The sequence below is a fragment of the Glandiceps talaboti genome, chromosome 23 (genome assembly GCF_964340395.1).
Source record: "Glandiceps talaboti chromosome 23, keGlaTala1.1, whole genome shotgun sequence".
In the NCBI taxonomy this organism is placed as follows: domain Eukaryota; kingdom Metazoa; phylum Hemichordata; class Enteropneusta; family Spengelidae; genus Glandiceps; species Glandiceps talaboti.
The window spans coordinates 15,546,077-15,558,681 of record NC_135571.1 but is presented as its reverse complement, the minus strand read 5'-3'; the positions used below and the strand labels follow the sequence as shown (position 1 = coordinate 15,558,681).

Genomic DNA, 12,605 nt, shown 5'->3' with positions numbered 1-12,605 from the left:
GTGATAGCAATAAATTAACCATAAATAGAAATAAAACAAATTTTATTATCTTCAGGGGTCGACAACAAAAAATAGATGTAACTGGTTCTATTGTCATTCGTGGAGATCAAATCAAAGAGGTGGATGTTGTTTCTTTTGTTGGAATTTCATTAGATAAACACCTCACCTGGTCTGACCATATTAGCAGAATAAATATACTCATAAGGAAGAAATGTGGAATTCTGTATAGACTAAGACACATTTTACCACTAAGTATTTTAATACTTTTGTACAATGCCTTTATACTTCCCCATATTTCTTATGGCCTAGAGGTTTGGGGCAGTACTTACCCAACATCTCTGAATTGCATTCTAACTGCCCAAAAAATGATTGTTCGCAAGATGCTGTTCAAATCTCACATGGAACACTCGGCTCCTTTATTTATACAGCTAAATATTCTAGATATTTACAAGCTTCACAAACTCTTAATAGGTTCTTTTATTTACAACCTGGTTCACTTGAACTCACCACATATCTTGTCCGATTATTTTAGTGACAAAAAACATGAATATGACACGAGACTCTGCCATCGTCAAAATCTTTACCCGTACCATGCGAGAACAAATTCTGGTCAGTTTGCTATTTGTATTTCATTCGTAGGTGCAAAAATTTGGAATGATATTCCAATTCAAATCAGATCGAAAAATTCCCAACATATTTTTAGAAAATCTCTGAAACAATATTTAGTAGAGCAGTACAGTTGATTAAATTGTAAACTTACAGATGTATTGACTTTTCGTTTATTGTATTAGACTTTTTCATGTAGTAAAAATGTTTTTGATTTTTGTTACCATTATTTTGTAAACATTTTATACGATTGGGTAAATAAACCACTTATTATTATTATTATTATATATTTGGAATCTCCAGATGTTCCCCTTTCCAGAAATGTGGAACATTAAAAAAACTATTGAATATTAGTGCAGTTATTACACATTTAAGGTCGATGAAATATACCGATTTTTAGCAAAATTCATTTTACGTTTATAGCCTATATTTAGAGCGACGCGCGCAAAAAAACGCCGTTTTTGGTACTATGCCTTGATTTTCATAACAGATATCTTATATATTTGGAATCTCCAGATGTTCCCCTTTCCAAAAATATGAAACATTAAAAAAACAATTGAATATTAGTGCAGTTATTACACATTTAATTTCGATGAAATATACCGATTTTTAGCAAAATTCATTTTACATTTTTAGCCTATATTTAGAGCGACGCGCGCAAAAAAACCGCCGTTTTCGGTACTATGACTTGATTTTCATACAGATATCTTATATATTTGGAATCTCCAGATGTTCCCCTTTCCAAAAATATGAAACATTAAAAAAACAATTGAATATTAGTGCAGTTATTACACATTTAATTTCGATGAAATATACCGATTTTTAGCAAAATTCATTTTACGTTTATAGCCTATATTTAGAGCGACGCGCGCGCAAAAAAAACCCGCCGTTTTTGGTACTATGACTTGATTTTCATAACAGATATCTTATATATTTGGAATCTCCAGATGTTCCCCTTTCCAAAATTATGAAACATTAAAAAAACAATTGAATATTAGTGCAGTTATTACACATTTAAGTTCGATGAAATATACCGATTTTTAGCAACATTCATTTTACATTTTTAGCCTATATTTAGAGCGACGTGCGCAAAAAAACCCCACCATTTTTGGTACTATGACTTGATTTTCATAACAGAAATCTGAGTTATTTGGAATTATCAGATGCTGCCCTTTCTAAAAATATAAAATATTTAAAAAACAATTGAATATTAGAGCAGTTATCATACCTATAAAATCGATGAGATATACCAATTTTTTAGGAAAACGCATTACGTTTATATTGCCTATATTTAGAGCGACGCGCGCCGAAAAAAGCTCATGTTTGGTACTATGACTTGATTTTCATTACAGAAATATGATATATTTGGAGTTGCCAGATGTTGCCCTCTCCAGAAATGTAAGATGTCTTTAAAAATATTAAATATTAATGAAGTTATGAAACATATACTTTCGGTGTAGGTAGTTAAAATGAAATCATAGGTCATTAGTAAGTAGGGCACACCTTTCACAAATTGCTACATTGTCTGAAAAAACCAAGTTTTTTTCCTACCATACTTTAACCATAGGCAAAAATAATATTGCAAAAAACTCATATTTTCGTTATTATTCATCTTTTTTTTTCAATTTTGTAACACTACTCGTATAAGGTTATCTACACCAAATATGCTATTTTTTTAAAGAAAAAATAGCATCTTGACACTTTTTAATTTTGTTGATTTTGAAATATAGGGCTGGCTGAGAAAAGTTTACCTCCCAGTAAGTATAGTCTACCATTGCCAATACATGCAATATCGAATATCCCAAAAGTACTTCTAAAACCAATCTTGTCACTCAACGTTCACTTTCACTTTCACTTCCATATTTCCAATTTCAGGTACTTCTCTTAATTATCATATTTATCTAATTGCTTTGCTTCCTGTGTAATATTTACAATTTCTACCTTTTATCACTATTTTCACTTTCACTTTCACTTTCATTTTCATATTTGCAACCATATATCATGTCTTCGTCAAATGAAATGTTCAGTGAAGCTGAATCAAGCGGATCTGAATATATACCAAGTGTTTCTTTTTCCAGTTCTGATGGCAGTGAGAATATGGAATGTTGTAATTTTCAGTTCAAGCTTATATTGTTTGGGTCAAACTCAGAGGTTACACAAATAACACCCCATGCCTGTGTCAAGAAATCTGGTCTTGAAAGTGAAAATGTAAAACGAAAACAAGCACCCCATGATTTTGAAGTAACATCCCATTCCCCGGTCAGTTCATTTCTAGGTAACTCACATTTAACACCCCATGCCCCATGTTCAAGATTCAATATCTCCCCCAGGTATTAAGATTGAGACCTTACCCCCACAATCAACACCACATACACCTGAAATACAAAACCCCACACAAAAAATCACAATTCATGTTGCAGGTGATACATCACAAAGTCTGCCTATTCCCACCTCATTGCAGGTTGAGGAAGAGGCAGATTCAGATGGTTCATCTGGGACATCAATGACAATAAAAAATCCCCCTTCCTATTCCCAGGGGAAAAAACCCACACAAAAGAGGGCAAGAACAAAAAAACAAAAAAGAGACTGCCCAACCCGATACTGCAATTCCAAAGTCATCAATATAAAAAGGCACCTGCAAGTTATTCACAACTATCCGGCAGACAAGGCAAGGAGAAAAGTATTGCAGATAAAGGAATCTAAAAAACGAAAAGAAAAACATGACAGGCCATTGAAAAAATGTCCTGTGGATGAATGTGATCGGTTAATATTAAGGGTGGATAAACACCTCAAAAACCATCATGGAATATCAAAGGGTTCATCCCAATACTCAGCATATTTGCATAAGTCAAAAAACAAATCAAGAAAATTGTTTTTTAAAAGGAAGTTTGCAATTAAAAGCACATCGTTATCATCATCATCATCATCTTCTTCATCGGATGAAGATGATGATAACGATAATGGTGGTGAGTATAATGATAATGACAAAGAATTGTGTAACGGGAGATCATTTACATATAAAATAAAAAGCATGTGTCAAACAAAATCTACACCAAATGTGACGCCTACTACATCATCAGGCAAACCGGCAACCTTGGGCACAATTATAGCCTTCCATAAGGACCTAAGATCAATAAGCAGTGGACGCAAAAAAATAAATCAGGCCAAACAACATTATACACAGATACTAAAAATATTGGAAGCCCATAACAATGACATATTATTCTTGGGTTCCCCTACACACATTTCCCACTACCTGGAAGAATGCCTACTAAAATACAAGGCAGGGACAGTAAGATCCTATTTATCTTCGTTGTGCCTTTTTTATAAATACCTTAAGAAGTCACAATCCCTAGTAGGATTAGTAAATGCAGATATGATGCTCACATATTGTGAGACTTGGTCCAGGTCTATTCAAAAAGAACTTAAAGAAAGGCACAACATAGTTGAGGAGGAAGAACTATATAATCTTATAACTGCTAAGGAATTAAATGATTTTGACAACTGCGAACAGACTCGAAATGTCATAGAATTACTATCCTATTACCAAAAGTCCAAAAGTGCGAGGCCCTGTTCAGAGGAAAATTTTAACCTCGTCAGAAATACTATCATATAGTGCCCAGCGCACAGGTCCTCTAAGGAACATGACTCTAACGGACTTCAATAGAGGAACTACTGTAGATGGCAAGAAAGTTGTAACAGTTGCAGCTCACAAAACAGGTGGAACTGCAGGTGCTGCAACAATTGTATATGATGATAATTTGAGAAGGTGGACGAATGTCTACATTAAAAAAATTATGCCAAGGGCAAATTGTAGCCTGAGTGAAAGCAGTAACATATTCCAAACCTATAAGGGCAATTCGTTCAATGCCTCAGAAATGAATAAATTAATTCAAAGAACATGGAAAAGTGCTAATGTTAGTAAAACAATTCTTACTGCCACAAGGCTAAGAAAATCTATTGTGAGTATGGTGTTGACCAGTGATCCTGAAATGAAAGCACATTTGGCTTGTCAAATGCCACACAGAGAAAGTACCCAAGAATCAAAGTATAGATTACTACGTACCGTAAATCTAAGTGTTCAAACCACAGATAAAATTAAAGCCATTAGAGATAAGCTGGTTGAAGCTGAAAAACGAAAGTTCTCTTTTACAGAAGATGGTATAATACAAGCAAAACCTACTCAAAAAGGAGAAGACACTGAAGGGATTATTCCTCTTGAGGTAAGTTGTATATCATATATTTTAATGAACATTACAAATATTTTTCTATTGTTTAAAGTCAATCATTTTTTTCATTAATAGTAGTAGTAGTAGTAGTAGTAGTAGTAGTATTTGTATTATTATTATTATTATTATTATTATTATTATTATTATTATTATTATTATTATCATGTACTATTATTTAATTATTATTATTAATATTATAATTATTATAATTATCACATCATTTCATATTATAGAAATAACAATAAGACAAATACTTTTTATTTACAGAGAAAACCACCATACATACATACATACATACATACATACACATACATACATACGTACGTACGTACGTACATACATACATACACACACACGTACGTACGTACATACATACATACATACATACATACATACATACATATGTTTTAATGCAAATTACAAGTGTTTATCTCTTGTTGAAAGAAAACTAACTTTACATTGCAATTTTATAATAATAATGATAACTATAATAATAATAATAATTATAATAATAATAATAATAATAATAATATTATTATTATTATTATTATTATTATTATTATTATTATAATTATCACATAATTTCAGGTTATAGAAATAACAATAAGACAAAAACATTTTATTTACAGAGAAAACCACTAATTGTGCCCAAATTTCATTGTGATGATGATGATGCTGCTGATAATGATGGTGGTGGTGGTGGTGGTGATGGTGGTGGTGAGAGCAGAAATGTTAAGAGTTGTCCTACCACTGTAATTGATGAAGGCAGCTACCCACTATATAGCGCAGATTTGATAAATATTTATCTTAAGTTGAAATAGATCATACATACCTACTTACATACCTACTTACATATATACATACATACATACACACACACATACATACATACATACATACATACATACATACATACATTATAAGTTAATTAACATGATTAAGTTTTGTCATATCAACATATTCTCCCTACAGACACCCCATCAAAGAAGATCCTTCACTACTTATGAGGTAAATGTTGTAAAGGAAAAATTTGCTGCACAAATAAAGAAAGGAGAAATTACAATGAAGAGAGTACTACTAGAATTAGCCAATGAAGAGTTCAATGCACTAATGAAGGGGAAAACAAACAAACAAATCTTTGACAGAATACGCACGTGCATAAAGGCACAGAAGAAAAAAAAGCAATAATGTTGAACAAAATAAATGTCAGTGAAATGTGTTTTCTGGGGTTTTTTTTATTTACATATATATGTTATTATTTATGTTATGCACATGTTATTTTAGAGTTGCATCACAAAAGAAAACTTGCATTACAAAAAAAAATTGTTGAGAAAAAAGGACAAAGAAATAAAAACACTGTCCAAAAGATTAGTTCTGTATAGAAAAATGAGTCTAAAACATTTTGTAGACAGGGATAAATCTCTTGATATAGTGCACAATCAACAATGAAAAGCATTCCACATACAAGGTAAAACTAAGTAGAATATATCTCATTTGTGTCTGTCTGTCTGTATGTATGTATGTATGTATCATATTCAGATTGAATCTTATTAATACTACTAATTTGTCTCAACACTGCGAGGTTACACGAGCACATCACTTTGATCTAGCTCTCACAGAATTTACCAAAATCTCCACTAATTTACATTCTGCATCATCTATAATACCTCAACATGAGGTGCAACGACTGTAGTCAAACAAGAGGGGTGCGCCTGTGCCAAGGAGACCTTGAACTTTGCCGAAAATGCGAAACGAAACGTTTCCCAAGTTCAAGCTCGGGTAAGCAAGACAAAGCCAAGATGAATGATGCGCAACTGTACTAGGAGGTGACAAGACGTGTTTTTAACCTGCTCCTGTCGTGTATGTATGTACTCGTGTTCTTGTGTTTTTAGCGTGTTGCAGCCAACTCCTTCAGCTCCTGGTAAACCATTCCTGCAGTTTTGGTAAACCTAGTGTAGCGTAGTGTAGCCAGCTCCATGCACTGTATGTGTAAACTCTTGTAAATACGCCATTTTGACGTGAATGAGAAGTGCCACGTATCTCATTGTTTCTCAACGACGAGTAGCCGCCATCTTGTTTTTAATTGTCACCTCCCCTGTTTCTTTGGAAAAAAGATTAACTCGTTGGATGTTCATCTTGTGGTATTATCGTGTCCAAGCTTACAGGTGCATGTTACAAGACTGCAGTTTTCAGCCGTTGTGTATTCAGTAGCATATAGCAAATAACATTTCCAGAACTTTTCAGAACATTCACTTTGCCTGCTGTCAAGAATACTAGAGTTCCTGCATTAGTAACAGAACTATTACACACAGAACTTACACTCCACTGTCGCTGACCAGCATTCTTCATTTAACTGTTTATGACTAGATGGCTGTAACACTTTAAACTTTTATCGGACACTTGTGCTCTTAACAAGCCCAGTGTTTTGTTTTTTTAAACTTGTCGTCGAACTCCGGTTTTGGTGTTTTTTGTTTTTATTTTATTTTATTTTTTAATTGCCACTATGGATGCCAATCTGAATTCAACGAACGCTCAAAGCTGTATAGTTTCCAGATCAGCCACACAACGCCGTCCTCCTCAAGTCTATACCCCTACCAAAGTGCCTGTGAAGAAGACTGGTGTTCAACCTGATGCTAATACTTCAACTACTATGAACTATAAACTATAAACTGAACAAATCCAAGGCTTTACACAAGAAACTGTCTGCAACTGGCAGAGAACAACACTTTTATTTAGAGGTAAAATCTAATACTCTTACTATTCAATTCACTGCTGGTGCCTATGAAGTATTTAAAAAAGCAGTCCATGCTTTTCTTGAGGGAGTCACAACTCATGACTATAAGTCAGTAGATAAACATGATCAAAACGGACTGTTAGTAGAAGAATCAGTCAATCAAACCAGCAAGTGGCGGAAGGCAACTGTACAGAATTAATTTGTTTCACACTACTTGTCGAGTCACAGTAAATGGTTACAGATTACAATTGTTCCTTGTTCCTTGAAGAGGACCTGTCTATTATTCTTGATATTTGTATGAAGACTCCAAACTTCGAAATAATTAATGAACAGATCAGAGACTTTTGCCAGTCATACCTATCAAAATCAGAAGTGGATAGGAAGAGAAAATCTAGCAGTGAACCTGAAATTAACCATAAAGCAATATCATATCCCGAAACAAAAACCGTGCCAAAAACACAAGTAGATTCAACAATCTCTAGCATCTCTCATAATTCCTCAACACAAACAATTAACATTCCGGCATTAGCTGTGAATCAACAGACTTCTATAGACAATCCTACAAGTTCAACTTCAACCAGTAATGAACAAAGTTGCCCAGTGTGTAACAAGAACATTGCAGGTGCGACTATTCTATGTGGCACCTGTAATTTCTGGATCCACTACAAATGTGAAAACCTCACTCAATCACAGTACAATGAGCTAGAGAACTCTAATGAAGATTACAAGTGTTTTGCATGTGTAAATGAAGAGGAACAAGTATTATCGCAGCCAAATGTATCCATTACCAACCAAACTGAAATCACACAGGGAAATAGAAAACATATAAATTTAACCAAGGACAACCATAAAGACATAACCAACTCTACTAATTTAAACTTAAACGATAATAAAGTGTCTTCTTCTCCAACCTCTCGTATCAGCAACTCTCAAAATGGTAAAAGCCAGAAAGAAAGGGATCCAGTTCTACTTTCCCTGCAAAAGACACTAACTGAGAAGGAAAAGAATCTTACCAATTGGGAAAAAACTCTGAAGAAAAAACAATTTGAATATACACAGATGGAAAAACAACTTGCCACAGCCAAGTCAACTATAATAGGTCTTGAAACTAAACTGAATGATGCCAATAAGACCATACAGCTTTTAAAGACAAATCTCTTACTTTCACAGTCCTCACCAAATCAGAATGTGCACATTGATACAGCTCAGCTTGACCTGAATGGTACTCAGTCTGCACACAACACCAGATCAAGTATTGTCCAACAGCTCAACTTGTTTGAGAATCGTATTCAGGCACTTGAACTTGAAAGTCTAAAGGGTAGAATTGAAAAACTTGAGAGTACTACCAGTAAAAACCAAAATATTTTCAAAGCATATACACCTGTTCAAGGACACCCAGTACCTATTCATAATTCATTTCAATACCTTCCACCACCCTTTCAATCAGTGGCAGCCTTTCCAGGAGCCATCAACCCATTGCAGTATCGTCCACATCAAATCAACCCGCTGAATAGACCTGTTAGAAGAAGACGTCATAAAAACGTTAGAAACAAAGACAGTAACCAGGGAAACACTATTACACTACAGGATAACAACACAGAGAACTTTGACAGCGATGGGTCCAGGCCTGATAAACCAACACAAGATCCTCGTGCTCTCACTAGTGATATGTGTGATGTAACTGGTGGCCACAACAATGAATCAACTCATAATAAGTTTCTTCCAAGTACACCAATTGATAAATACAGTGAAGTAACTATTTCCAATGAAAAACCCAGTCATTGTATACCCATTCCTAGTCACAGTGAACCTCATAGTCATAGCAGATGTAGTGATAGTCTCAGTCACCTTCCAGAAGATGGCAATAAACAGACTGGTAATTACTCTGAAAAATGTATTCTCAACTCCAGTAAACAGGACAATATTTACAGTGATAGCACTAGACGGCTTGTAGCTAATTTATCAAATAAGAATAGTAACTCCAACGACAAACCAGGTACTACTGAGCCTAATTACAATGAACAAGATAGTAATCATATCCTTATATCGTCCAATAGTATTAAGCAGAATGGTACATCTGATAGCACCTGTAACAGTCAAAACCATTTTTTGAGGGAGGGCCCAAGGAAACGGCACCCGACCTAACCACCCCTGATTCTAGACTTCGTGCATTACCATCTGTCAAGATATTAACACACAACATAGAGAACTTTTATACTAACAAGGCTTTCCTTGTTAGTAGTATCCACTCAGCAGATATAATAGCAATACAAGAACACTGGCTCTATTCTTTTGAGAAGAAACATCTTGAACAATTGTGTGACTCTCTTGGTTATAATTCTCTTATTAAGAGTGACGACGATTCAGATCCGATCTCACCACTACAAAGACCTAGAGGTAAAGGAGGTGTAGCACTTATTTGGAAGAAGAGTCTTGATAAATGGATAATCCCCATACCAGATGGTGACAACAGAACTTGTGCTATTTTAATGCATACTGAAAACCAAAATTATTGTGTTATAAATGTCTACTTGCCATGTAGAGGACTTCGAAATTCTGAGGAAGATTTTGCCTCAAGTCTTGACATCATCAGGGAAATCATCATCAAACATACTACACAGTCAAACATTATTCTTGTGGGAGATATGAATGTTTCCCTACATAGACTCCCACTTCTTCCTCGTGACAAGCGACTCAAGGAATTTTGCATAGACAATAACCTTCATCTAACTTCAAATTACCCAGCGATATGGACATACCAGCTTGCTGGAGGGAAATCAAGCATTGACTACATTATTGTCAATCCAACTGTACATTTAAACAATCCACGAGTTCTGACTGATGACCCAGTAAACACTTTACCTCACAACCCTGTTATAGCTGAGATGTTTATTAATATTAATTTTTGTAAGGACCCCCCAGCAGTCCAATCCCAAACTGCACCAAAAAGGAAGGTTAACTGGGAAAAGGTTAACCTGGAGTTGTATCGTGAATTACTTGAGGAAAGACTTGACATTGATAGTATTTCATCATCCCTGTCCCTTGTTGAATTACAAATTGATAAACTAGCAGATGTCTTAGTGAACACTGCAATTGAATCCACACCAACCCCTAAGAAAGTAAAGAACTTGAAGCCCCTACACCCTCTAATCATTGACCACATCAAACTAAGTAAAAAGGCATTTTGGGTTTGGAAGAAAGCAGGGCGCCCAAAAGACCCTGGGAACAACCTCTTCTTAAACATGATGCAGAATAAACGGAATCTTAGGAGAATACAGCGACAACTTAATGCAAAACATCGCCACAACCTATACTCCGAGCTAATGGCATCTTCAAAGTATGACAATAAACTGTTCCATCGTCTTATAAAGAAACAAAGAAGTACACCATTTACTAAAGTGAATACCTTGATCATCGATGACCTGCATCTGTCAACTCCACAGGATATCTGTCAGGGCTGGGCTAGCTACTTCAATCAACTGGCACAACCAGCTGATCTACCACGATTTGACGAAGTATACAACTACCAAGTTTTGCTTGATAAGCAGCTAATTCAAAATATTACAGACTCTGAAGCAAGTGCAGCCAGTCCGTTAATGGAGGAGGAAGTTATTACATCCTTAAACACCTTGAAAAATGGTAAAGCAGCAGATCACCAAGGACTCTCAGCCGAACATTTAAAACTTGGCGGACCAAAGGTAGTGAGTGCTTTAACAAAAATCCTGGAACCAATTATTGAGAAGGGGGCTGTACCATCTCAATTCAAACATGGCATAATTTCTCCGATATACAAAAACCAAGGCAAACCAATTCATAACCCAGATTCCTACAGACACATCACAATAACCAGCATCATTGGCAAATTAGCCGAGAAAGTTCATTTACAACGCAATGGAGTGCACCTGAAGACACATCAAAATCCATTACAGAGAGGGTTTACTAAACAAACTTCTTCCTTAAATGCAGCCTTGCTGTTAACTGAAGCCCATGCTGAAGCTCTTGATAAAACTCCACTACTCACAGCGTTCATTGATGCCTCCAAAGCCTTTGATGTTGTCTGGCATGACTCCCTTCTCAGAAAACTGCATTTTAATGGTATTATCAAGGAGAAGTGGACTTTTCTACACAACTGGTACACCAATCTTACATCTCAAGTAAAATGGGAGACGGAGTGCTCCAATAGTTTCAGTGAACTTCAGGGAGTCAGACAGGGAGGCGTTTGGTCACCAGCTGCCTACAAATGCTTCCTAAATCCTCTTTTAGATACTCTAGACTATCAACACATGAAACTGGATTTCACTTTGGGTCAATTTATTGCGGAGTCATCGCCCTTGCTGACGATGTTACCCTACTAGCTAACAATAACTCAGATCTACAATGTCTTCTTGATGTCCAAGGAACATATGCCAATAAAGAACGCTATTTAATCAGTGAATCAAAGACAAGGGTGGTGCATATAAACACTAAACCAGAAGATACAAGCTTTGACTTTCAGTTAAATGACAGGAGTATAGTACCAACTGAGACCTATGAACATGTTGGGATACTGAGAGGACCAAACCAATCAATTAGTACAACAAATAGTATAAATAATAAGATACAGCTTGCACGCCGTGCTGCCTATGCACTAATGGGTTTCGGTTTCCGTGGGTTAAACGGTGTGAATCCAATGGTATCAATAAAGATGTATAACATTTATGTCATCCCAAGGTTAATGTATGGCCTCGAAGTACTCACACTGAAACAATCAGAACTGATGCTGCTTGAAAAACAACACCGAAAAACCCTTAGGAACCTGCAACATCTCCCTGAGCGAACAGCAGTGGCTGGTACTTACTTCTTATTAGGAACCCTTCCAATTGCTGCTGAGCTTCATAGAAGAAAGCTATCTCTATTCAGTAATATTGTAAGACAGGACTGTATTGAGCGCCAAGTAGCTGTCCGACAATTATCCATTAAATCACTCAAATCAAAAAGTTGGTTTATCGAAATTCAGCACATTCTCCATCAATATGATTTACCTTCAGCACATGACC

At 35.5% G+C, this 12,605-nt stretch overlaps 1 protein-coding gene across 3 annotated transcripts in view; it reads left to right on the top strand.

Moving 5' to 3' along the window:
- Positions 1-6,248, top strand: part of LOC144452950 (uncharacterized) — a 31,315-nt gene extending 25,067 nt beyond the window's left edge. For 2 of the 3 annotated variants that reach the window (XM_078144184.1, XM_078144182.1), the window contains exons 6-8: positions 4,762-4,829; positions 5,465-5,552; positions 5,808-6,248. In XM_078144184.1, the coding sequence (XP_078000310.1) occupies positions 4,762-4,773 (12 nt within the window). In that variant the 3' untranslated portion in view covers positions 4,774-4,829; positions 5,465-5,552; positions 5,808-6,248. The remainder of the gene's footprint in view (positions 1-4,761; positions 4,830-5,464; positions 5,553-5,807) is intronic. The other variant, XM_078144183.1, reaches the window with a different exon arrangement.
- Positions 6,249-12,605: the final 6,357 nt, after the last annotated feature.